Here is a 23767-nt window from a genome sequence, read left to right as displayed (position 1 = left end):
AAAAAAAAAAAGAGAGAGAGAGAGAGAGAGAGAGAGAGAGTCAGTCGGGAGTTGGGTATGGGTGGGGAAGTGTAGAGGATCTGGGAGGAGTTGGGGGAAGGGAAAAGAATGACCAGAATACAATGTATGGAAAGATATATAACCCCCTGACAATCCTGACCTCCACAGGCTCATTTCCATACTGTTGTATGAAACGGTGTCCCTGTGTTTTCGAGTTTACTGGTCTAAGACATGATCCTTTGCTTAAAACACCAGCTTTATCCAGTTCTCTTTACTTTGCTCACTGACTTCCCGACCAATTCCGAAGGACCTTTTCATTTACACCTTAGTTAACATTGCAGCATTCCACAGCTCAAATTCTTGAGAATATGACCAGCAGTCTGCCTAAGAACTGCTTCTCTTCAGTAAGTCAGCTGACGTCACTGGTATGGAATCATGTTACAAACCTGGGAGTCTAATTTCTGCCTTTCAGCCATCAACTATGGTAGGATGTGACCACGTGGGCTATAAATGTAGCCTAGCAAATTCATGCTGTACATTTCAGTAAGTCAGCAGGGCTACTGGGTTATACATTTCTTTAGATACTTTCTGCATTCTGCCTACCTCGTAACAGCCACATGTAACTTCCCTCAGTCACTTTCTTTGTCTACCCAGGTGAACAATGGCCCTTTTTCTCTCCACCCACTACTCCTGACAGCTCACATTTCCTTTCTGAACTTCCTGTGAGACACCACTCAGCATTTCTACTTATTTTACAGCTACTGATCTTGGCTTTCTCGCCTCCCTTCAAGTGGACAGAGTTATTTTTGTACATTTCCTGGCAGGCACTAAGTTTATATGATAAATCCTTAAATACAGCGAATCTTTTGTCAATAAGCAGGGGCAGGGGTTGAAGAAGGCAAAAGAAGATTACATCATGTCTCAAGAGATTAATGTAGAGAGTGGTGGCACACAGCTGTAAGCCAGGACACACGAGTCGGAGGCAGCACGATTACTGTGAACTCCACACTTAGGCTATTTAATAAATCCAATCTCAACATAGTGATACATAATAAAACCCGTCTCAAGTAAAAAAGAAACAAAGAAATCAATGTCCTAATAGCTCAATTTCATTGTTATTCAAAATAGTGAGTGAAAATGCAGAATTAATCTTTTCATTTGGTAGTATTTTTAACCCAATAGCAGATTAAAAATCTCCAGGTAAATGATAAAAAGATATATATATTCCAGAACTTCATTTTAAGTGCTTCTCAAAGACAGAGCACCAAGCAATGCTTGGGAGGCAGCTCTCAGTGTTTGGTCCATAGTGAAATCTGCTGTGAGGCTTCTCTATCAAACATCTGCCCCAGAACATCAGATTCAGCAGAGTAAACTGGAGTGGGCATGGATATTCTTATTAAACTCCAATCTGACAGAAGTAAAGACAGTACAACTATTAGCCCAGGATATTTTAAAAATTAGTGTAGAGCGTTAACTACCTACTTTAACTGCTTGGATATGTGCCATTTCTGTAAGATTAAAATGTAGAGACGTGATAAACTACTTTTTCAAAGAATTGACAGACCTTCAATCTTGAAAAAGCTTTTAAAATTGTCCACTGAAATGATCCTATGGAATTAAACATGAATACTATTTAACAGCAAATTTTGTTTAATATATAATCTACAATTCCTTTTTTAAAAACTTTAAAAGCTAGTTCTAAAGTAAAATAATAATACAAAACAAAATTAGAAAATACTTTCTAAGATATTCAGCATTTTAAAAAAAGAGTTTGAAAACCTGCTATAATACTTAAATAATTAAGAATCTTTGCTAAAACACTGCATCATAACAAAATAGGTAAAGAACTTACCTCAAGGATTCTTTGTGTTAGAATGATTCCCAGATATTCATAGAGTGCATGCACATTAGAATAAATAACAGCATAGTATTAAAAGAATGACAATATTCAGTCTTTGAGCTTTCTTCACGAATAACTCTGGAAGAGCAAATGACTAAAACAGTATCAATTTAAAATAATTTTAGATACGCAAGTAATACAAATGAAAAAGACAATCTGACCTATTTCAGGTTCCACTTATATGAAATAATGCAGAAAGTAACAATTTAGAAGCTTTCAAATGCTAGTTAGCAAGTTCAGGGCTGAGTGGCTAGGTGTTGTGTTGTTAGGGGTTGTGCAGCACGCCTGGGGAATTCGGGAGGAGGATGTGGAGGACAAAGCCACTTTCGGTTACACAGAAGTCCTACTGTGACTTCTGGACTGTGAAGTGAGACCAGCATAGAGCTGAAAGGGGATAAACAAACAAAAGACTATCATTACATTCGAGGAGACTGCACGGCTTTTGTCTTTACATAGCACAGACATCGGGACAGCGGCTTTTGGAATCCTGTTTAATCTTGCCTTAGCTTTCCAGAGTGCTGTGATTATAGTTATGTGCATGCCCACCTAACTGCAGCACTTGAAAAAATGTTCATTATATGCTTGGATTAATGAAGCTGTGATTTAAACATAACCAACCCCTCCACTTTGGCAAACTTGTTAAAAAGGGTTGAGTCTTAATTTCTTTCAGTTTTGTTATATTCCAGTAAAATTTTATTGATCTTTAACCAGGAAAGATTAGCTGAACATTTTATACCTTACAAATTTTATTCAAACTCAGTATGTTCATTTAACATACACACAGATTTCTTAGCTAAATAATAAGTTTATTATACAAAGGTGGTATTTTATACTCTCTCCAGTTAAGTCAGTCTCACTGGTCATAATTTACTGTGAAAATGCTATGGCTCTAAGAGATGGGAAGACACCTGCAGTCGGCAAGAACTGAGTGAGGGTCCTAGTATGTCTTCTTAGTTGTGTGACTTGGACCCCAAGGGAGAATTATGATGGAAGAATACAGTCTCAGTGAACACTGTGAGTCTGTTCCGGTGCAGTCCTGAAAACAAGTGAGACCTAACTAATTGATGGCAGAGATGAGAAACAGTCACCGGGACTTATCAGCAACAGGAACTGACTGGGAAACTGTCACTTAAAACGCAGAGTGAAATCAACTGATATGCAGAACAGTGAAAGGGGAAGAGAGGGAGCAGACTGGAGGAAGGGGCGATGTTGCTCTCTACACCAGTGGAACAGAAAGGACCACTATAAAGCTACAGCCAACAACCAAAGTCGCAGTTTAATTTATAAAATTGAAAACACAGGTTTATAGAAAACTCAAATATAAAATGGTAAACAAACTGATAATCCAAAAGTATAGCTTATAATTGAAGTTAGGATATTAATTTTATTTGTGTGTATGTGTGTTGCCTTAGGCATGCAACTTAAGTTTCTTGATTTTTCTAAGTAATATATCAAATTTAGAAGCCAAGTGATTTCTAGTATGTATTTTATATCTAGAAAATTCGTTTTAGAACATTTATTTTAAAAAGTGCATAACTGATACAAGATAGGCTTATCAAAAATTTTCAAAACTTGTTATATATTCACTTCCAATAATCTACAAATCTAATAAAATATAAAATGAATCAAATTCCAAAACTGTCTTCTGACCACTTAAAAACACCAAATATCTATTTAAAAAAATATAGTTTCAACACAAACAAAAATTGATCTGAGTACTGGGTTTCTCCAGAGTACTGAATTTACTCTAAATGAGCACAGATTTACACACATTCTCTGGGTTTTAGGAGAAATACTTTGTTTGGCTTCATTAGAAAAGTTACTTCTAAAGGAATATATTAATAAATAGCACAATTCTTCCTTAGTATCTAAATTTTCATAGACATAAACATGAGCTTGAATCTCTCCGACAGTTTCCAACCTGGTCCACAGGGCTTACAAACAGAAACACTTTGAAGTTGATCTTACTGTAAATTTTGTTTAAACAGCAAGGAGAGAACAAAAACCCCAGGTCAGATTCTACCTAAGGAACAAACAAGTCTACAATGCAGAGTGAAGATGGAATTAAGGCAGCGTTAACAGCGTCTAAAACCGACCCACCCAAAACAGTGCTAGTGCGTGGAAGCTCTCCTTCCCAGGCTGGCTGTTTACAATGAAAGCCAAAGACCAAAACCAGCACTGGTGGATGCCGTGTCAGGTGCTTTCACTTCCGTGAACCAAGACTAACGGGCACACAGATGAGTGGGGCTCAATATGAATATGCACCTTACCAGACATGTTCATGTCTACTGCCAAGGATGGCCTAGCAACTCCATGTCCTCAAAGTCAATATAACTGTTGTAAAAAAATCAACTGTGGTTCCGAATACCCATTCACAGTGGGCCTCAGCAGTGTGTCTGATGTAGGAGACTGACTATCCGTGACAGGCAGAAGCATGTGGTGGTCCTCAGTCCCAAGTGGAAGCGCTAAGGGTAGAGTCATATCAGAAGGCTTCACATCTAGCGTTTCTGACAAAGGACTTCTCTGTACGGAGTCTTGTTCACTTGCAGCATGGTCATCTACACTGCAATCTGGATTTTTATCAGTACCTGAAACAGAAAGGAAAGTATACTGCCTTTAACAATGAAAAACCAGGGCTGGTGAGATGGCTCAGCAGGTAAGAACACCGACTGCTCTTCCAAAGGTCCCAAGTTCGAATCCCAGCAACCATATGGTGGCTCACAACCATTCGTAACAAGATCTGATGCCCTCTTCTGGAGTGTCTGAAGACAGCTACAGTGTACTTACATGTAATAAATTTTAAAAAAGAAAAAAATGAAAAAACCAAACAACTGTCTGAGGTACACTAATCCACTTTCAGGTCCTAGCAACACTCAGCCTCCACAACCATGTGCAACCTGTTTCTCTCCCCCCCATGTGCCTGGTGGAGTTTGCACTGCTACTACAGCATCTATCAAGGGCAGGGTCAAGCACAAACACCAGTCCATACATGAGTCTAAACATTCTAAGCTCAGGTGAGCTTTCCTCCTTTCCTCATCACACACATGGCAAATCTCACCCTCTCCCCATGGCACCCGTTCCTCTCTGGCTTGTTTGACTCTACTCAGTCATGCCTCCACTCCTCAACTAGGCTGTAAATTCCTCCATGGTGAATGCTAAGATAAACTTCCCTGATTTCTTCCTAAATACAGAAGGGCAACAATCCATCTTTGAACACTGATTATTTTAATGAGGAGTGCGCACTAGCCAGTCGCTTCAGGCTTGCAGTACACAACTTACCAGTTAAATCCAGAGTGAGAAAGGCTGCTCTCCTAGAGAAATTACCACACCAACCTTGCCTTTCCTGCACTACTGGCTGTAACATGTTGCTGCCACCCCAAAATGCTGACACGACTTCAGCAGCCTCGTCAGATAGCCAACAGTGCATGCTTTGATTACGTTAATTTGCAATTCTCTGTATTCTGCAGTTTAACCAGTTAAAAAACAACCTGAGCGGTCTTGTCTTTCTGATTCATCAAAATGCCCTCTGTTTGTAATGACCCTGTCCTGCCTGTCTCCATCCCCTGAACTTCTCTCTTCAATTTCTGTAAAAATAAGTCTTTTCTCTCCTGACAGCCCTCCTCCCTTTTAGATACTGTCATTTATGGAGCCCAAGGTGACTTTGAGCTTGCAAACAATCTGCTTTCCGTCAGCATCCTGAGTGCTGGGACTATAGGCATGTGCTACCATGACCAAGAGAACTTAAGACCATTCTAATGCTTCAGAAGAAATATCTTCTTTAGCACTTCTGTACTTATGATGTTCTACAATTTCAATATAGTCAGATCTCTGACGTTACATCCAGGTAGTAATTAAGCTCTTAAGAGAACCAGGACCCTGTTCAACTTCATACACCCTGCAGCTATGTGTATCCCACAGGTATTAGATGGACTATGAAGAGACTCACTGCAGTTTTCAGATGTTTCTACCCTAATCCCTATAATGAAATTTGCTACAGTCTATATGTAAAATGAAGTTTATATATATATATATATATATATATATATATATATATATATATATATATACACACACACACAGACACACACACACAGACACACACACAATGTCTGGTACTGGATCCTGTACCCGGAGCTTCACGCGTGCTGCGTGAGCATTCTGTCACACTCGCTGATTCTCATTATCATACTTGAAATACCTTTCATCTTGGCAGAATGTCATAAGTACAGTAAATCAAGCATCTAATTTAAGCAACAAGCCTAAGAGTTTGCAGTCTGGCTTCCTATACTGATAGGCTGTTGAGCTATCAGGGTCTATCTCCTTCCACATTCTGATACTCATGAGAGCTCTTTTCTAACTACAGTAGTCATCCTCAATTGCCAAGACTGCGTCACAGACAATAATGACACTGCATGATTTATATTGTCTTTCACTTTTGAAACTACTCAAAAGTCATGCTTTTTGTTTGTTGGTTTGTTTGCTTGTTTGAGAAAGGGACTACTTATGTAGCTCAACTTGAACAACTTATGTAGCTCAACTTGAACAACTGTCTTTCTTGTCTAACTTACAGAATTATAGGTGTGTGATATGTGCCACCATGCTTTGTGGCAAGTCAGATTTTTTAAAGGAGATAGTTAAAGTTTTTATTATTATATATATGTATGGGTGTTTTACTGCATGTGTGTCTGGTGCCAGGGGCTGGTAGAGGACACTGGAACCCCTGGAACTAGAGCTACAGACAGCTGTGAGCTGCCATGTAGGTGCTGAGCCTCTAACCCAGGTCCTCTGAAAGGGCAGCTAGTGCTCTTAAATGATGAGCATCTTTCCAGCCCCTGAACATTTTAAATTTATTTTATTTTAATTTTTTTTATGAAGTTCAATATTTCAAAAAGTGGAAAGAGGAATATTCTGTAAATTATAAAACTACTTTCTTTATATGCAAGTTTTTATTACTGTTTTCTAAAATCACTCTATTCATTTGCTTGCTTGCTTGTTTATTTGTGTGTATATGTTTGTGTGTATATGTTTGTGTGTATATGTGTGTCAGAGGACAATTCTCAGGGAACTGTTATCTTCTGGTACCTGTGAGGTCTGGGAATAGAATTTAGGTTGTCAGGCCTGAGCACACAAGCTTCTAGCCCTGTTTTGTTGGGGACTATTTTGGTCTGTTTTTTGAGACAGGGCTTCACTATGTGGCTCAAGCTTGCCTGCAACTAGCTGTGTGGCCACCTTGACATTAAGAATTTGAGATCTTTCTGGGACAGCTTCCTGAGTATTGCGATTATAAGCATGAACCACTCTAGCTCCCTACATCTACTTTTAAATATAGATCTAGTTTCCAGTGTTGAAATGTATAGCACATCATGCTAAGGACCAGCACCAATAGAGAAGTACATGTCTCAGCATGTGCTCTTACCAGAATGGACCTTTGTTTTATGCTTCTTTAAATTTTTAATGTCTGTGTAAGAATTTCCACATAATTCACAGATAAATGGTCGTTCTCCTGAAAAACAAGGCAAGAACTTTAAAAACTTAGTATCTAAAAATTGTTAGCTGACACACAACTATCAAATATTGATGAAAATAAAGCAAAAATTCTTTTAATCACTTAGTTATGACTGTGAGATGAGAAACCCTACACACTTAGGTACTCTTTTACTTAAGAAGTATAACCCAATTTGGGGTGAAATTATGCATTTTCATTTTATGAAGTTCTCAAAAATAATCTACTCTTATACCTCACAAATGAGGAACTCGCTAAGAAATACTGACAATCTTCTACAGCACAGTCATTCCCACTGCACACTGTTCAGGCTGGGACCCGACCTCAGCGGAGCCTGCACGCCTAGCTAACATCAGTAAAGCTCTGAGCTTGCTCCCCAGCACAATGCGGGTCGGGGGTGACGGAAGAATCACCTACTATGTTACCCAAACCAAGACACATGAGGATACAGGAGCTGGCAATGAGTTTAGCAAGCCCCCTCTAGTAGTCATAGCATGCTGGATAAGAATTATGAAGATAAATTTAAAAAAAAAATGTGAACAGCTTTAAAAAGTAGCAGTTTTCCTTTAAATTTAATATTCAACATTTTCTTCATACTATTTACATATTACATGTTATAACAAATATGCTGGTAACAAAATCCATTCCTAAAACTTATATATAAGAACCCTACTTTATAATTCTGATGATTCCTTGTTTGACATATCTACTCAATTTAATGCAAATGTTTTCATTTGGAAATGATGGATATCTGGCATATTCCTTAGAACATCTACACATTCTTAACCAAATTTAAATTATACTCTAAAAAAACTAAAAAAAAAAATAATAAAAGAAATGAACAAATAAAAAGCTGATATTTATACATTAAAAACTAATTATCACTAAGTTATACTAGATACTAGATATTCCACAATGGTTTCAAAGCCAAGGTTTATGTACAAAGGAATTAAGAGAGAACAAAAAACGATGCGTTCTCCCTAAACACAGACCTGTATGGGATCGAAAGTGTTTGTTGAGCTCTCCTGAGGAAATAAAACTTTTCCCACAAATACCACATATGTATGGTTTTTCACCTAGATGGAAAATAAAAGATAGCGAAGTGGTGTACTATACCAATATAATATTTATCAATTACAAGAGATCTAAATTAAGCTTTTAAAATTATCATCTATATGAAAGCCTTCCTATGATGTATCTTAGAGGCATCCAAACTAATGAACTATTACATTTATTCTACCTATCTAGATCGGTACTTTTTACACACTAAAACATCATTTATGAATTTCTTCTTTCCTACAAGAGATGACCTGGGAAAACATTTGATTCTTATGATTAAGGACATGTCAAATTCAAGTGACATTTCAAATCTTGCTATCTACTTTTATTATTCAAGGAGAATAAAACATTTAAGGAAGATCACAGCCAACAGCCACCTTGCAAAAGAGACTCTGACCAGTACACTTTGTTTTCAAAACTTCTCATTTGCATCTGACACACCTGTCTGAGTTCCAGATCTTGGAATGTCTATGCAAAAGAGGCCCAAGTCACAGACAGGTTTCTTGCCTAAGCCACCTCCCAGCCTAACTCCCCATCCACATTCTTATTCACCAGAGACAGATTCTCAAAACAGGCTAACTAGGTTTTCTCTAGTCATAAAAACATGGCTCAATTCGATTTATATATTTCCAGAATTCTCTTACTTTAACAAGCATAAGCTAACAATAAAATTTTCACCTACCTTGTATTATTCTACCAAATGTCTGATTCTTAATCTAATGGTTATGTGAAAAACAATAACACAGATAGCTTCAAAACTACCAATGTAGCTATCTAAAGTCTACAGTCTACCTTTTGAAAAGGCCCAACTCCCACTCCTCTTAGCTACAAGCTTGTTACAAGCAGTCTCAGTAAGAAACTCTCACCTGTGTGTTTCCGAGAATGAGTGATAAGAGAGCTAGAAACAGCAAATGCCTTTCCGCAGGTGTCACAAACATAAGGCTTCTCTCCAGTGTGCCTGCGGACATGGTAGGTCAGTGTGCTGGCCTGGGCAAATCTCTGCCCACATCTATCACAAACATATGGCTTTTCTCCACTGTGTTTCCTGTTAGCAAATAAAGTAACAGTAGTAAGTAAAGCAATCGGAGGCCACATACACACCAAGTACTTCTTATATAAAATGTTGTATTTCATGCAGCATTTTACTTCATCTCACCAGGTGAAGCCAAGTGCCAATGGCTTGGTCCCCAGCTAGAGAGAGTTTAGGAGACTTGGCCTGACCTGCTTCTAACTAGGCCTCACCTCCTAAAGAAGCAGGTCACAGACTGTACCTTTGTCTCCAGCCTCTCTTCAATCTCTGCTTCTTGACTGCCACAGGATGAGCAAGTCAATTCCACTACACATTCTCTGGCATACTTCTTTGCCTCATCAAAGGCCCAGAAGCTATGAGGCCAGAGAGCATGGATTAAAGCCTCCAGAACTGCCTGCCAACACAGGCCTTCTAGGGTAACTGCCTCAGAGTGACAGCTGGGGACATGGAAAAAAGAAGAGTACCAGGGATGCGTTCACTGTGACTGTCTCACAGTGTGGTTCAGACACTTTAGAACTGATGTCTATGAGGAATTAGAGAAAGTTTGGAGATGCAGGTTAGAGACGTTTTAGAAGACTCCAGCAGAGCTTCGTGGACCGTTCAAAAGACCATCATCCTGACAGAGTTGTGCACAGTAGCCAGGGATGACAGGAAATGTCAATGACTGCAGCACTATGGCGCCAATGCGTGAGCATTCAAAGTTTGAAGATAGCCATTAAACAACTTTTAGGTAGGGGAGAGTATGTCAGGAAAGGTGTGCTGAGCACTAGAAGGAAACAATGCCTCTGGGGACTGAACTTGAGAATGACTTTGAATTCTGTCAATTACCTTGTTTACATTTCATCCAAGCCCTGAGGCTCTGAGCTTGGTTTAAAGACTTAAATTTTCCAGTGGAAGCAATTTCAAGGCTGCAGTACACAGCTGTTTCAAGCATTACTGGCTACTTTTAGCCAGATTTACAGTAAGCAAAAACAAAGTGGAGATTTTTGAAGAACTTAGAAGTTTGGCTTGAAAAGAAGTAAAGTTGGGACCAAGAAGACATGGTTGAGGAATAGTTAGCAAAGGAAAAGTAAGCTGGGAGCACAGCTCAACAGTAGAGCAACCGTCTAGCATGTTGGAGGCCCTGTGTTCAGTTCCTAGCACAAAGCAGAACTAACAAAAATCTTCATCAATGGCATATTCTTGTTATCCCAGCTCTCAAGAAGTGAGGTAGGATTTTGGGTCTACAACTAGTCTGGGCTATACAGCAAGATCCTGTCTCAAACAAACAAACAAACAAAGTAGAAAACTAGACAAATCCTAGTCATCAAAAGTGACAGGGTGTGAAAATGCATATTCATTTGGTTTGAGAACCTACTAAGCTCCTTGCCCGTATACACTGTTTTCATGTGCTTTGTCCAAGGTCAGCCACATAGGGACTCAGAATCTACTGTAGCCATAGTTCACACACAGGCCACGGCTACTCCTTCCCCTGGGAGACTGTGGTAGAGCTATCTATCACAGCAGTCAGGAAGAAGAGGAAGAGGAGGAGCATGCAGGGAAGGCTGGGGCAAGAGGCAACAATGAGAGTCTAGGGAATCAGGTCTTTAACCAGGTCTCAATACCTAAACTATCACCTCCTCTAATTCTCTGATTAAGTCAGAGCCACCACCCCCACAATCAACTTTGAACACTGTTACACTGGGTACTATGCCCTCCACAAATGGGCATTTGGGAGGTATCTCAGATCTAAACAATATTCTACCTCCTGCTAGAGATGTTCAAGCACACCCCATGTGAATGCACTCAGCCATCTCTAAGGTTCTCCAGTCTGCATAGCTTCGGGACCTCTCAAAAGTTCAGGTCTAAGCTGAGCCTTTAACCCCAGAACTCCAAAGGCAGAGGCAGGTGGGTCTCTCTGAATTCAAGGCCAGACTGGTCTACAGAGCCACTTCTAAGACAGTTGGGGCTACACAGCAAAATTCTGTCTCGAAATAACAAGAACAAAAAAGTCCAAGTCTAAAGTCTCAGAGATTTGGGCAACTCTTATAAAAAATCAAAACACAGTTTACACAAGTTCCACAGTACAATTTCCATTCCAAAGGAGAGGAATGAAAATGCAAGGAAGGTGAGAGCCAGATGGAAACCTGGTGGACAAGCATCAAACCCGCTTGTTCCATGATCAGCACAATGTCCTCTGAGGCTTGTCCTGCGTGCTCTCTCTATGTGCTCTCTCTGTGTGCTCATAGAAAACGCACTACTCATTAGATTGTAATAATTAACTAACAGAAAGGTTAAACGACTCATTTTCTTTTACCTTGCATGAATCTTGAGATTGCTAGAAGTTGCAAACTGTAAATTGCACACATCACATTTATAGGGTTTTTCCTCACCATGATGCATGCGACTATGGAAGACCAGCTGGCATTTCTGAGCAAATCCTTTATCACACAGTTCACATTTATATGGCCTTTCCCCTAAAAGAACAATAACATTGTATTAGGAAGATATTAGGAACAATGATATCATATTAGGAAAAAAAAATTCTGTTTTACTTGCTGCAGTCATAAACTTTTAAGTTTTTTTTTTTTTTTTTTAATATTTTTTCACTGGGCAGTTCTGGTGCACATCTTTTTTTTTTTTTAATATTTATTTATTTATTATATGTAAGTACACTGTAGCTGTCTTTAGACACTCCAGAAGAGGGAGTCAGATTTTGTTACGGAGGATGGTTGTGAGCCAGCATGTGGTTGCTGGGATTTGAACTCAGGATCTTTGGAAGAGCAGTTGGTGCTCTTAATCGCTGAGCCATCTCACCAGTCCCACTTTTACAGTTTTTAAGAGTACCAACAGTACTGGTTTTTGTTTTCAGAAGATGGTACAACTTCTACGTAACAAAAGCAAATGGGATGTCTTTCAAGACTACTGAAAACACTAGAAGCAAAGAAATGAATCATAACAGTGAAAGGTGATCAGCAATAAGAATATATAAACTACCAACCTAAGTGTACCAATGGATACTCAAACTTTGTCAGCAGAAAGTCATGCAAATCAGAGAAACAGAAAAGCTGAGAAAGAATGATCTTCAAAAATCAATGAAATCTAGGAGCATGTAATGGGAAGGGAAGTGGTGGTAATATGTGAAAACTGGCCTGCGTTTTAGTATTTAACTCTGTTAAATGTTTAAAAAACTAGAACCAAGCCAGGCATAATGGCACAACTCTATAATCCTAACTACTCTGGAGGGTGAGGCACGGAGATTGCAGATTCAAGATGTTTTCAGCAACATAGCAAGACACTGTCTCAGAATAAAAAAGTCATATTGGGGAGGGGGGAGGGCTAGCTTAGTAGTAGTGCTTGGGCAGCACGTTCAAGGCCCTAGGTTCAATCCCCAGCAGGGGCTGGGGTTAGGACCAAGTTTATACTTATTATGAGAGAAAAGGGTGTAAGGACTCGATGCACTAGAACTCAAAATGTCAATTATAACAAAGAGCTACTAAATACTTGGTTACTATCACAAATAAAATTTTAGGATTCTACTGTTAAAACCTTTTACAGATAAAAGAATATGGCAAACTTTGTTCGTAAGCAATGAATGCTGTATGCTAATTTCATCTGTATGGGCTGAAGATATAACTTAGTAGTACAATCTGTGCTCACTTGAGGCCCTGGCTTCAATTCCCAGTGCCAAAACAAAATAGAAAACACAAACAGCACTAAGCCACCACAGCAGGAAAACAGACTGTGCCCCTTCCCAGGAAGCAGGCTTACCTGTGTGAGTCCTCACATGCGTCTTTAGTTGGTTGCACTGGGTAAACGCCTTTCCGCACAAGTGGCAGACGTAAGGCTTGACTCCTTTATGTATTCTCATGTGCCTCCGCAGGCTGCTGGCTTCTGAAAACACCTTCCCGCACGTGTTGCACATCGGCTTGGCCTTGGAAAACCTTGGATCCAGCTCTTCTCCAGTGTTCTCCAGTTCATATGGACTCTTTACACTGGCTATGTTAGACATGGAGTGTTCTTTCAGGGCACAATGTGACTGTGATTTCCGACGTTTCCGTTTGACTGTAACAGTTTGCACAATGTCTTGTGCTGGAAAAGTATTTTCCACCACTGAGGTCAACTCAAGTTCTGAATTGTCATTTCCTTGAATGACTTGCTCTACCACAGGTGAGGACAACTTACTTGTCTCTAGGAATAACTCAACAGATGCACTCTCTAAAACATCACTGGGGTACTGCACTGCTTTACTCTGCCCTGGTTTCTGGGAATTGAAAGCCTTTTTCTTCTTCTTACTTTGAGACGATTTCTTTGTCAATGCCCGCTGTTTAGGGTTTGCCTGAACTGCGTCTGTGGAGACTTCTGACTTCTCCCGATTGTTATAATCTCGCAGAGTAAGAAGACAGGTCTGTTGATTCAGTTCGATGTTCCCAGTAATACTAGATATTTCCGTAGAAGAGGGACTAGCAATGAAAGCGAAATCCTCCATCTTTATTTTACATTTACTTACTACCTCTTCTACTTTGAGATAGTCAGCAGCCTGATGGATTTCTTTAACATTCCAACTGAAAGGAAACAGGACAATGACAATATTCTGATCAAAAAAAATCAAAAACAAAAAACGAAAACAGCTGTACTTACTCAAATGTCTCTTAAAGATCTAATAAAGCAGAATGCTGGGCATTTTTAAACTAAGTAACAAATTTATAGAATGTAACTCAGAATGGTTGAGCAGGTATAGCCAATTGATGAAAAGAATGTAGAGTAACAAAATATTTTTTGTTACAAAATGTATTTTCTGGTTGCTTAGAAAACAATAACAAACAAACAAACAAAAGACAGACACTTGAATTTAAAAATGACTGTTGGGTGGTCAGGAAGCTTGCTCAGCAGGGGAAAGCCATTAGCTGTGAAAGCCTAAGACCCAAGGGACCCACTTGAGAAGGCACTGGGACCGTGCACATATCCGATCCCAGCACTCTCCTGAAGATGTCAGGCAGAGACAGGCCAGCTAACCAAGAGAGCCATACAAGCAGCAGAAACAAGACCCCATCTCAACAAGATGAAGAGAGAAATGAATCCCCCAAACTGGTGTCTGACCTCTACATGTGTGTGGCACGCATGTGAGCATCTGCACGGGAGAACACACACATACATTTGTTTTATTTCTGTTGAGGCGGGGTATCTCTTTGTAGCTCTGACTAACCTGAAACTTACCATGTAGACTAGCTGGACTCAAACTCACAGGCTTCACCTGCCTCTCCCTCATGAGCCCTGGGATTAAAGACATGCGCACTGTGCCCTGCTATTTTTTTTTTTTTTTAATGTTGTTTGCAATACCCTGCTTCTTCTCATTCCCGCTGAGGCTTCTTCAGAAATCAGTCGACTTTTCTGGATTGGCAACAGAAAGAGTTCAATGAAAACTGTTTCCTAATCTTGTCTTCTGCCTTGGGAGGTACCTTTAACTAGGTTTCTCAAGCTTTACTGTGACAATGAATCATGGAGAGGGCTTGTTAATAAAAACTGACATTTAGCCGTCTATGAGAAAGTGCCAGAGTGCCCGGAACTGCATGCACTCTCTTCTAAGAAAGGTGGTCCAGAGTGTTGCACTCAATAAAGATTTTTTTTTTTTTCACAAATAGTTAATGGAGAAAGAGACCAGGTGGAAGGCAGGTGGCTTGTGTCTACAACAGAGTACTCTGGGGACTGTATTGAGGCCATCCTCAGCCACACAGTGAGTTTCTGGTCAAACTCACACAGTGAAATATTGTCTCAAAAAAAACTAAAAAAGAAAACATAAAAATTAAAAAACTCTCCCAAAATCCACTGATCTTCAGTTAGTATTAAATACTTTATATTCTTCAACCCAACAAGCCATTCAATTCATCAATTATTTACCAAATTTTAATTATTGTGGAAGATTAACTTATCTCTGCTCATTATCCCAATAAAACAATTCTAAAACATGAATACTTCCTTTTCAGAAAAAACAAGAGGGTTTTGATCCTAGCATGCATAAGAAGTGTATTTCCATAATAAGCTGCAAGCTTCAAGGAAGGGGTCTTAACTGTGTACAGGTATATATCTGTAGAGATGGTCTGGAAAAGGATGTGTATGAAAAGTATTAATAGTCCTAGTCAGTAGGTGGCAGAATCTCATGGGTGTTTTTCCCTTCCAAGTTTCCTCTAAGAAAAGTAGAACTGAAGAGGGCAGAGAATAAAGACGATAAAATATAAAGTAAACAAGTGTTTGTTGCACAGTGGGGGCTTCAAGTAAGCTTTCACTCAGTCTTTACAAGAATACCAATATAGTTACTACTATCTCACTTTTATGAGGAGATTAAGGCTCACAGAGGCCTTATTAAAGGTGATATACAATCAGCTAGTCAGAAAGATACAATTCCAATGTCAATTTTTTTTTCTTTCAGTAAGTCTGGTTGGCCTGGAACTCAAAGAGATGCACCTGCCTGTGCATCCCAAGTTCTGGGTTAAAGGCGTGCACCACCGTGACTGGCCTATAAGTCCACTCTACCAGCCAATACCCTACTTGTGCTCATGCTTCTATTAGAAATGAAGGAAAGAAGTCAAGCATAATCTGTCCAGATTTTTTGCTTCTGCCCTTTCTACCTTTTCTCCCACAACTAGGAATGTATGACTATTAGCCTAACTTTTATACAGAGGAAACAATATATCTGTATTATAGGACGCTGAAGAACCTACTTACTATTAAAGGGGCAGCAATAAGCATGTTCTGACATAGTATGTGTGTTCCTGTGCACATGTGCATGCAGACGTGTGTGTATTTGTGTATGGAAGCCGCAGACAATTCTGCGTTTCTTCCTCTGTTGCTCTTCATACCTTACTGTATGAGACGGGATCTCTCCCTGAGCTCGAAGCTCCCAGATTCTGCTAGGCTGGCGGGCTGGCTAATGAGCTCCAAGGAACCACCTGTATCCACCTCAGCCACACTGGTATTACAAAAATGCTTTTATATGGTGGCTGAGGACCCAAAATCAGGTCCTCACCCTTGCACAGCAGGCACTGGGCCAATGTACCTCTGGGGTCCAGCAGTTAAGACCCCTAAGAGAAACAGTGATGCTCTGGTTTGACTGAAGCTTTGGATAGGCTGACAGCGGTAACAGACTTATTGTTACTTGCATTCCCACCAAGTTACTTTCCAGAACCACAATCAGAAAGTCCCGCACGTTGCCATTTAACTGTGAGCAATAGAAGGCATTAGGCCATGAGGCCAGAGGTGGTTCTTTCAACAACTCTACTCCAAATACCCTAGAAGCAACGGATAGAGACTATGCGAGAGAAGGCCTGAGGGACACCAAGACCAAAGGAAGGAAAATCCACTTAAGATTCAGGATTTGCAAAATTGAAAGAAAGCCTTTTCTTAATTTAATTTTATGTTTTGGTGTCTGTCAGATGGGATTCTTTTTTTTGTTTTGTTTTGTTTTTTGAGACAGGGTTTCTCTGTATAGCCCTGGCTGTCCTGGAACTCACTTTGTAGACCAGGCTGGCCTTGAACTCAGAAATCCGCCTGCCTCTGCCTCCCGAGTGCTGGGATTTAAGGCATGCGCCACCACGCCCGGCGTCAGATGGGATTCTTGACTTTAATGTTTGTTTGTTTTTGTTTTTTTCAAGACAGAGTTTCTTTGTGTAGCCCTGGCTGTCCTGGAACTTGCTCTGTTTCTCAGGCTGGCCTTGAATTTACAAGGACCTGCCTGCCTCTGCCACCCACCACCAGCTTTAATGTGTGTTTTGTGCTTACCAAACATCTTTCCATCCTCAACAGAGGTACTGAAGCTATAGTGTGTGTGTTGTGTTTCAACACTGAGAATGAGCACAGAGAGCAAATGGGAAAAAACAGGGATCTAGCTCAAGAGGCTGACTAGATTTAACTGAATAAAAACATGTACTTTACCTGTCGAGATTTAAAGTTCCTGTATATATAAACTCCAACAGTTTCTGAAATCCGTCAGCCTTCACCTGACTCTGATCAAGAAAAACATTGTTCTCAGAAGTGCTTCTGTAGATCGCCCCAAAATACTCACTAAAGGAGGCAAGCACATTCCTATGCGCCTTAAACTGGAATTCTCCAATCACTACGGTACAGTCGCAAAGAAATCCCGCTTCCCGTTGCTTATTCAGTCTCTCTAAAAGGTGCTCACAGTGGTGTGAATACTGCATTTTGCTAGCAGAATGGGATTTCACCCTTGATCTAAAAGACAAGAAGAAACGGTGAACTGATAACCATAAGCTTTCATCAAACATTCACCCATGCAGCGGCGAGGGAGTGTGGAGAAGGGACAAAAGACTAACGGCAAAGAACACAGCTCTGACTTTGCCCCCAACCCCGAAAAGCCTCATCGAATACTCGTGGTGATTAAGTGCTTCTCTTTGTTTTACTGCGCTAGAACACTAATGCAATAAAAAAGGCAGTGAACAAGAACAAAAACAAAAAACAAAACAAAACAAACCCATGTCACAGTGGTAAAGAGGGCTGTAAAATCCTAAGCTTCTAGAGTTGACCCCTCAAACTTTCAAGCTCCAACAGGCATCTTTACCTGAGGTGTTTAAACAAACAGACTCCTTGAAACAGGATAAGAACACGATTCTAGTTGTTCCCATTGCCCTCTGATCACTGCACCCCCTAAGATGGTGAGGTTCCAAGCGCCAGGCAAGTGCAAGGGGGCGGGAACGCCCCGACCAGCGGTGTCAAAGGTGCCCTCACTCCCCGGAGGAGGACACACCCCTTGCCTGCTCGCTGCAAGCCCCGCAGCGGCGGAGGGCGACAGTCCCAGCCAGTCCCCGGCCTCCTCTGCCTTGCCCTCCCAGCTCGCACTCCCGCGAGTTCCCACGGCACGGGCCGTGACTACAGCTACCGCGGACGCTGCCTCTCCCAAGACACCCTCCTCCGCCCCGAATGGCGCTCGATCTCCGAGGCGCCGGGGCCACATAAGACCCCGGGATCCCAGAACGCAGGCACGACAGGCCAGACGGAGGGCGGCACTCACCCGTAGCCGCCCAAGGGAAACAGTTTCTTCACTCTCTCACCGCCATCTTGGGAGAACGTCACCGCGACGCTCCGCCTCTCCCTTCCTCCTCCGCGGTGACGTCACGTCCGGGTGTGTGGTCCAGTGTGTGTGTGTGGGGGGACACCGGCGATGGGACGCTAATGTCCGCTAGGGCCGGCGAGCTAGAGCCCTGACTTCCCGGCATGCCCAGGTCTCCGGATCACACCTCCGTGCTCACTCGCAACCGGTGCCAGCTGCTCACCTTCGTCAGCCCGCAGCCGTCGGCCCAGATTCTGGACGGAGACCCGGCTGGAGTGCAGAGCCGGCCTTAGCGGGAACCGCGCTGCGCGCTGCATGCTGGGAGTTGTAGTTCTTTCCTTCGCCTGTCATCCTGTCTTCATTAGCGCCCCTCCAGTGGAGATGACTGCGATGTGCACCCTGGTTCTTGACCGGGGCGGGTGGGAGGGATATGCTTAAGTCGAGACCAATCACTCCTTCCTCTTTTGCATACCCGAAAGCTCTTGGGACCCCCAGAGTTCTGTTTGAACCGGCTCACCAAAGCTCATCTACCAGAAGGCCCTTACCTGGCGACAGAGGCTGAGATGCTCGAAAGCAAAGCAAAGCAGCAGGGCACACTGGGCATGCGCAACGTGGGAGGAAGGTGGGCTTTCTACCGGAAAAGGTTTTCCTGCGTCTGAACCAGAATAATTTTAGCTCAGTTATTTACTTCGAAATCAGAGTTAGTGCAGTAAAGGGAGAAGAGCAAAGTTATCGCTGCACTGTACGAAAGTGCCAAAAAGTTTGATGTGTTCTTCCTAGAAGCTGCGGACGTCGTAAATCTTAAAAAGCACAACTTTTAGAAACGTTTGTTATTATTCTGGTCTTTAAGGAATTTACCTGTGACTTTATTTAAAAGACAGTCTCAAAAACTCTGAAAGTTTTTTCCATACCGTAATCTTTTTGCTTATATCTCTGTGAAGAATTTGTGAATAAAACCACAGTCGTGTTTATAAGTAAAATGTTGAGGCTACTTTTTTATATGTCTGAGTATAAATTTCTTTTTGATTTCATCTTTTTGTCAAACCCTTTCGATAATGTGTTAATTCTGAGATATTTAGTGAACTTGACATATAAATTAAGAACAAAATTTAGCCTGACATGGAGGGGAAAATGGAATCTCGAGGGGAGAAAACTGAATACAGACATGCTTCAGAGGCAGGGAGAATGCAAGGCAAGCCTTCGAGGATCAGTAGCTACTTCTTCAGCCTTTTTCATTGCTGTTCTTGTCTGTGTGTTGGGGCGTTTGTTATCAAAAAGCTGAGCCAAGGTCGTTTCTTTAGGGCAGGTTACCGTTTTAAAAGGCATGTTTCCGCCCGGTTTCGAACCGGGGACCTTTCGCGTGTTAGGCGAACGTGATAACCACTACACTACGGAAACTTAGCTGTGCTGTGGTGGTGAAATGGTTCTTCTTATGTGATGTCCTCATATACGCTTCGCACCTGTTTTAAGGTTTATGTATTTTTCAATGAGGAGAGAGAAAAAATATTAACAAAGCACAGTTAACCTAACAAGCTGAAACTATATCAAAAGTTTGAACTTGTTTGCAATTTTTCTTTCTTCTTTCCTTCTTTTTTTTCTTTTTGTTTTGCTAAGCCCGGCAGGTACACCACTAGAGACCAGCAGGCACACTACTTAGTTCCTGACCGAATTTCATTTTTTCCTCATTTTGGGCAGGTTGTGCTTTGCTCCGGCTGGGAAGCAGCGGCGCGCTGTAGCCAGGGCCTGTGAATTGGCGCAGAATAGTGCTCCGGACTGTTTTGGTGGAAGCACGTGTAAATTACCTTTTTCCCCAATCCTGCTTCGAAATACCTACCAAAGCTTCTATTTGTGTGCTGTTTTAAAGCCCCTAAAGGATGCGCGAAACCAGACACCAAGACGCTCAGTTTTTGCTGCGCAGTGTACTTTCTTTTTTCTGAACTGAACTTCATAATGATCTAAGGCATTTATATTCTTACCAAATGGCAGGCATGTTCTTATTCCTAAAATATCAACCCCAAGAAATGAAAATTAGCTTCAGAGGACCTAGAGATATAATCCAGAAGATGAAGAAAGGTTGAAATAAGGGGGGGGGTAATGAGAGGGGGGGGGAGGGGAGGAGGACAAGGGGGAAGGAGGGGAGCCAAGCATCCTAGAACTCAGAACTCAGAGCCTGAAGAAGGGAATTCCACTGAGTTCGAGGCCAGCCTGTGCTAAAATGCACCCTCTTACAAAAACCCAAAAGGTTTTGCCTTTTTGTGTACATTTTTAGAAAGGATAGGAAAGATGTAACGTTGTTTACTTTACTATACAGAACATAAACTCGTTTCATACCCCAGCACTCCCTGAAGTTGATCCTTACAAAAGCCAGGCAAGGCCGCTCCCGGGTGTTAAGGGTCTTCCTCCAGCTTCCCACCGGCCCTGGAACACTACTGTTAACCAGAGTGCAAGGACTTAAGAGAATTTTTTTTTTTTAAATAGCCATTCAGAGTGTTTGAGAAAGGCTCTTGTAAATTGTTAGATTTCTATTTTTTGCAAGGGTAGTCCAGTTTTCTGGTATTAATGCTGAGAGCTTCCAGGAGCAGCGGTGATGCTCAACCCATGGAAAGCGGTCGCAGGAGGCACCTCATGTCTGAGGGCCAGCAGATGGTGGGATCCTCTGTGACGCGACATTACCGGCACCTGTCACCGCACAGCCTGGGAAGAGCGGTCGGGAAGCGCAGATGCAGCAGCACCGGCGGCATGAGCGGCTACCAGCCACCAGTGGTGATCGACAATGGCTCGGGAATGATCAAGGCGGGCCTGGCTGGGACCCGGGAGCCCCAGTTTGTCTACCCGAATATTCTGGGCCGGTCCAAGGGCCATGCGGTGGACAGCAGGCAGGAGCTGTGTGTGGGTGATCAAGCGCAGGAGCGCAGGAGCTTCCTGTCCATCAGGTACCGCGGGATGCTGCAGTCTGGGGGTTTGTGTGGAAGTGGGCGGAGAGCCCAGAACTAAAGCCACCTCAAAGGACTAGGAAAGGAACCCCAAGGCCACTCCTTACAAAAGTCTTTTGTTTCTGTACACAAGTACACTCAAGCATACAGTGGCCATTCATGCTAGCCATGCCTGCTTAAGAATGTGACTTGAGGTGTGACTGTCATGCGGTGTGGTCTCTTGAACTATTTACAATTATATCAGAATGTGGGAAGTTTCCAACTTTTTGAAGTCACAGTCTCCAAGGAGGAGAAAAATAGCCAAGCAAAATGAATGCAGAGAAAAGTAGCTGTGCTGTTTACTGGAAGTTACTTTGTCACTGACAGAAAACAATAATGATAAATACTCCCCTTGGATGCAAAGGAACAAAGGTAGAGTTTTAACTGCTTCTGTATAAGAATGGTAGCCTTCACCTTCAATCGGGCAAAGACAGGGGAGTCTGTGAGTTCCAGGCCATCTTGGTTTGCATACTGAGTTTGTTTTATCTGTCTGTCTGTCTGTCTGTCTGTCTATTTGATGCAGGGTTTCTCTGTGTAACCCTGGCTATCCTAGAACTCGTTCTGTTGACTGGACTGGTCTGAAATCAGAGATCTGCCTGTCTCTCCCTCCTGAGTACTGGAGGCAAGTGTCATGGGTTTTAAGCTAGAACAACATAGTGAGACTCTGTCTCAAAACAAGAACTATCAAATAATAATAATAATAATAATTTTAAGCCAAATCTAAAAGCCACCATTAACAACAACCATAAAAGCACAAGACTTATATATTTTATTGTTCTCCCTCCAGCTATCCAGTGGAACGGGGTCTCATTTCCTCCTGGGGGGACATGGAGATCATGTGGAAGCATATCTATGACTATAACCTGAACCTGAACGCCAGTGATGGCCCAGTCTTGGTTACAGAACCTGCACTGAACCCACTGGCAGACCGGCAACACATCTCCGAAGTGTTTTTTGAAAATCTGGGAGTCCCTGCCTTCTACATGTCTGCCCAGGCGGTGTTGGCTCTCTTTGCTGCTGGCTTTACTACCGGCCTGGTGCTGAACTCAGGTGCTGGAATTACTCAGTGCGTGCCCATCTTTGAGGGTTACTGCCTATCTCATGGTGTAAAACAGCTAAATGTGGCAGGATCTGACCTCACCAACTACCTCATGATGTTGTTGAAGGATGATGGTATCATGCTGCTTAGAACCAGAGACAGGGAGATTGTCACAGACATTAAAGAGAATGCTTGTTATGTGGCGATGAACTATGAAGATGAAATGACCAAGGACTCTAACCTAGAGAAAATATACACCCTGCCTGATGGGAAGACTGTCAAACTCCATAAGCAGGTATTTCGTTGCCCAGAGGCCCTCTTCTCTCCACATCTTGTGAATGTTGATGCTCTGGGCATCGACAAGATGTGCTTCGGCAGCATAATGAAATGTGATACTGATCTCAGGAACTCCTTCTTCTCCAATATCATCCTTTCGGGAGGATCGACGTCTTTTCCTGGTTTAGATAAGCGACTCATTAAGGATGTAGCAAAGATGGCACCCACCAATACCGCTGTGCAGGTTATAGCTCCCCCAGAAAGGAAAATATCAGTGTGGATGGGAGGGTCTATTCTTGCATCCTTGTCTGCCTTCCAAGACATGTGGATCACGGCTGCAGAATTCGAAGAAGTTGGACCCAACATTGTACACCAGAGATGCTTTTGAAATGCAGATAGAAGGACAAATAAGAATGCTTTGAGTGTACATAACAAAATGCTTTGGGTATTCTTATTTGGGGAGGGTGAAAAGCATTTCTGTTATTGTGATGGGCCACTTTCTTTTTAAAAATGTGTTTGGTAGTTCTGAGAATTGAGCCTAGATGTCCTTCTCCTTCTCCTTCTCCTTCTCCTTCTCCTTCTCCTTCTCCTTCTCCTTCTCCTTCTCCTTCTCCTTCTCAGCCCTGGCTGTCCTGGAACTCACTTTGTAGACCAGGCTGGCCTCGAACTCAGAAATCCACCTGCCTCTGCCTCCCGAGTGGAGTGCTGGGACTAAAGGGATACGCCACCAGACCCTGGCATGCCCTCACTTTCTACAACAAGGAGGACGAGTAGCCTTCTGGGGACAAAAAAACCCATTTCCCAAGTTCCTGAAGAATGCTAACTGTTATCCAACGACTGGAAGTCCTTCTATAGTCTAACTTGAGCTCATTTCTAGACATAGAGACTTCCTGAGCTATGTTCTATACCCTTGGAAACCAATAGAGCTATTTTGTATAGTTACCCACA

At 41.9% G+C, this 23767-nt stretch overlaps 2 protein-coding genes and 1 non-coding gene across 6 annotated transcripts; 1 reads left to right on the top strand and 2 right to left on the bottom strand.

Moving 5' to 3' along the window:
* Window positions 1-1138: 1138 nt before the first annotated feature.
* Mynn (myoneurin) lies at window positions 1139-19108 on the bottom strand. 4 transcript variants are annotated; one of them, XM_021195341.1, is made up of 8 exons: window positions 18494-19108; window positions 17401-17697; window positions 13243-14036; window positions 11789-11948; window positions 9329-9507; window positions 8396-8479; window positions 7317-7403; window positions 1139-4488 (listed from the first exon to the last, which is right to left on the bottom strand). In XM_021195341.1, the coding sequence occupies exons 2-8, from the start codon at window positions 17664-17666 to the stop codon at window positions 4226-4228; spliced, it is 1833 nt and encodes a 610-aa protein (XP_021051000.1). In that variant the 5' UTR covers window positions 17667-17697; window positions 18494-19108; the 3' UTR covers window positions 1139-4225. The 4 variants fall into 4 exon arrangements, with proteins under 4 accessions (XP_021051000.1, XP_021051003.1, XP_021051001.1 ...); XM_021195344.1 differs by having other exon boundaries at window positions 17531-17697; XM_021195342.1 differs by lacking the exon at window positions 8396-8479.
* Window positions 19109-19857: 749 nt separating this feature from the next.
* On the bottom strand, window positions 19858-19930 carry Trnav-aac. Its single transcript has one exon. It is a non-coding gene; the product is annotated as a tRNA-Val (tRNA).
* A 1284-nt stretch (window positions 19931-21214) lies between these two features.
* On the top strand, window positions 21215-23362 carry Actrt3 (actin related protein T3). Its single transcript, XM_021197113.1, has 2 exons — window positions 21215-21465; window positions 22292-23362. The coding sequence occupies exons 1-2, from the start codon at window positions 21272-21274 to the stop codon at window positions 23205-23207; spliced, it is 1110 nt and encodes a 369-aa protein (XP_021052772.1). The 5' UTR covers window positions 21215-21271; the 3' UTR covers window positions 23208-23362.
* The last annotated feature ends 405 nt before the right edge of the window (window positions 23363-23767 follow it).

The sequence above is a fragment of the Mus pahari genome, chromosome 4, assembly GCF_900095145.1.
Source record: "Mus pahari chromosome 4, PAHARI_EIJ_v1.1, whole genome shotgun sequence".
NCBI classification, from domain to species: Eukaryota; Metazoa; Chordata; class Mammalia; order Rodentia; family Muridae; genus Mus; species Mus pahari.
Note: the sequence above shows the minus strand (reverse complement) of the source record. Positions and strands in the feature narration are given on the sequence as shown.

Coding starts and splice junctions, on each gene's coding strand:
- Mynn (XM_021195341.1), bottom strand. CDS start 17,666: ATGCAGTATTCACACCACTGTGAGCACCTTTTAGAGAGACTGAATAAG. Junction 14,037..17,400: donor GGAACTTTAAATCTCGACAG/GTAAAGTACATG, acceptor GTTTCCTTTCAG/TTGGAATGTTAAAGAAATCC. Junction 7,404..8,395: donor ACACTTTCGATCCCATACAG/GTCTGTGTTTAG, acceptor CTTGTTTTTCAG/GAGAACGACCATTTATCTGT.
- Actrt3 (XM_021197113.1), top strand. CDS start 21,272: ATGAGCGGCTACCAGCCACCAGTGGTGATCGACAATGGCTCGGGAATG. Junction 21,466..22,291: donor AGGAGCTTCCTGTCCATCAG/GTACCGCGGGAT, acceptor TTCTCCCTCCAG/CTATCCAGTGGAACGGGGTC.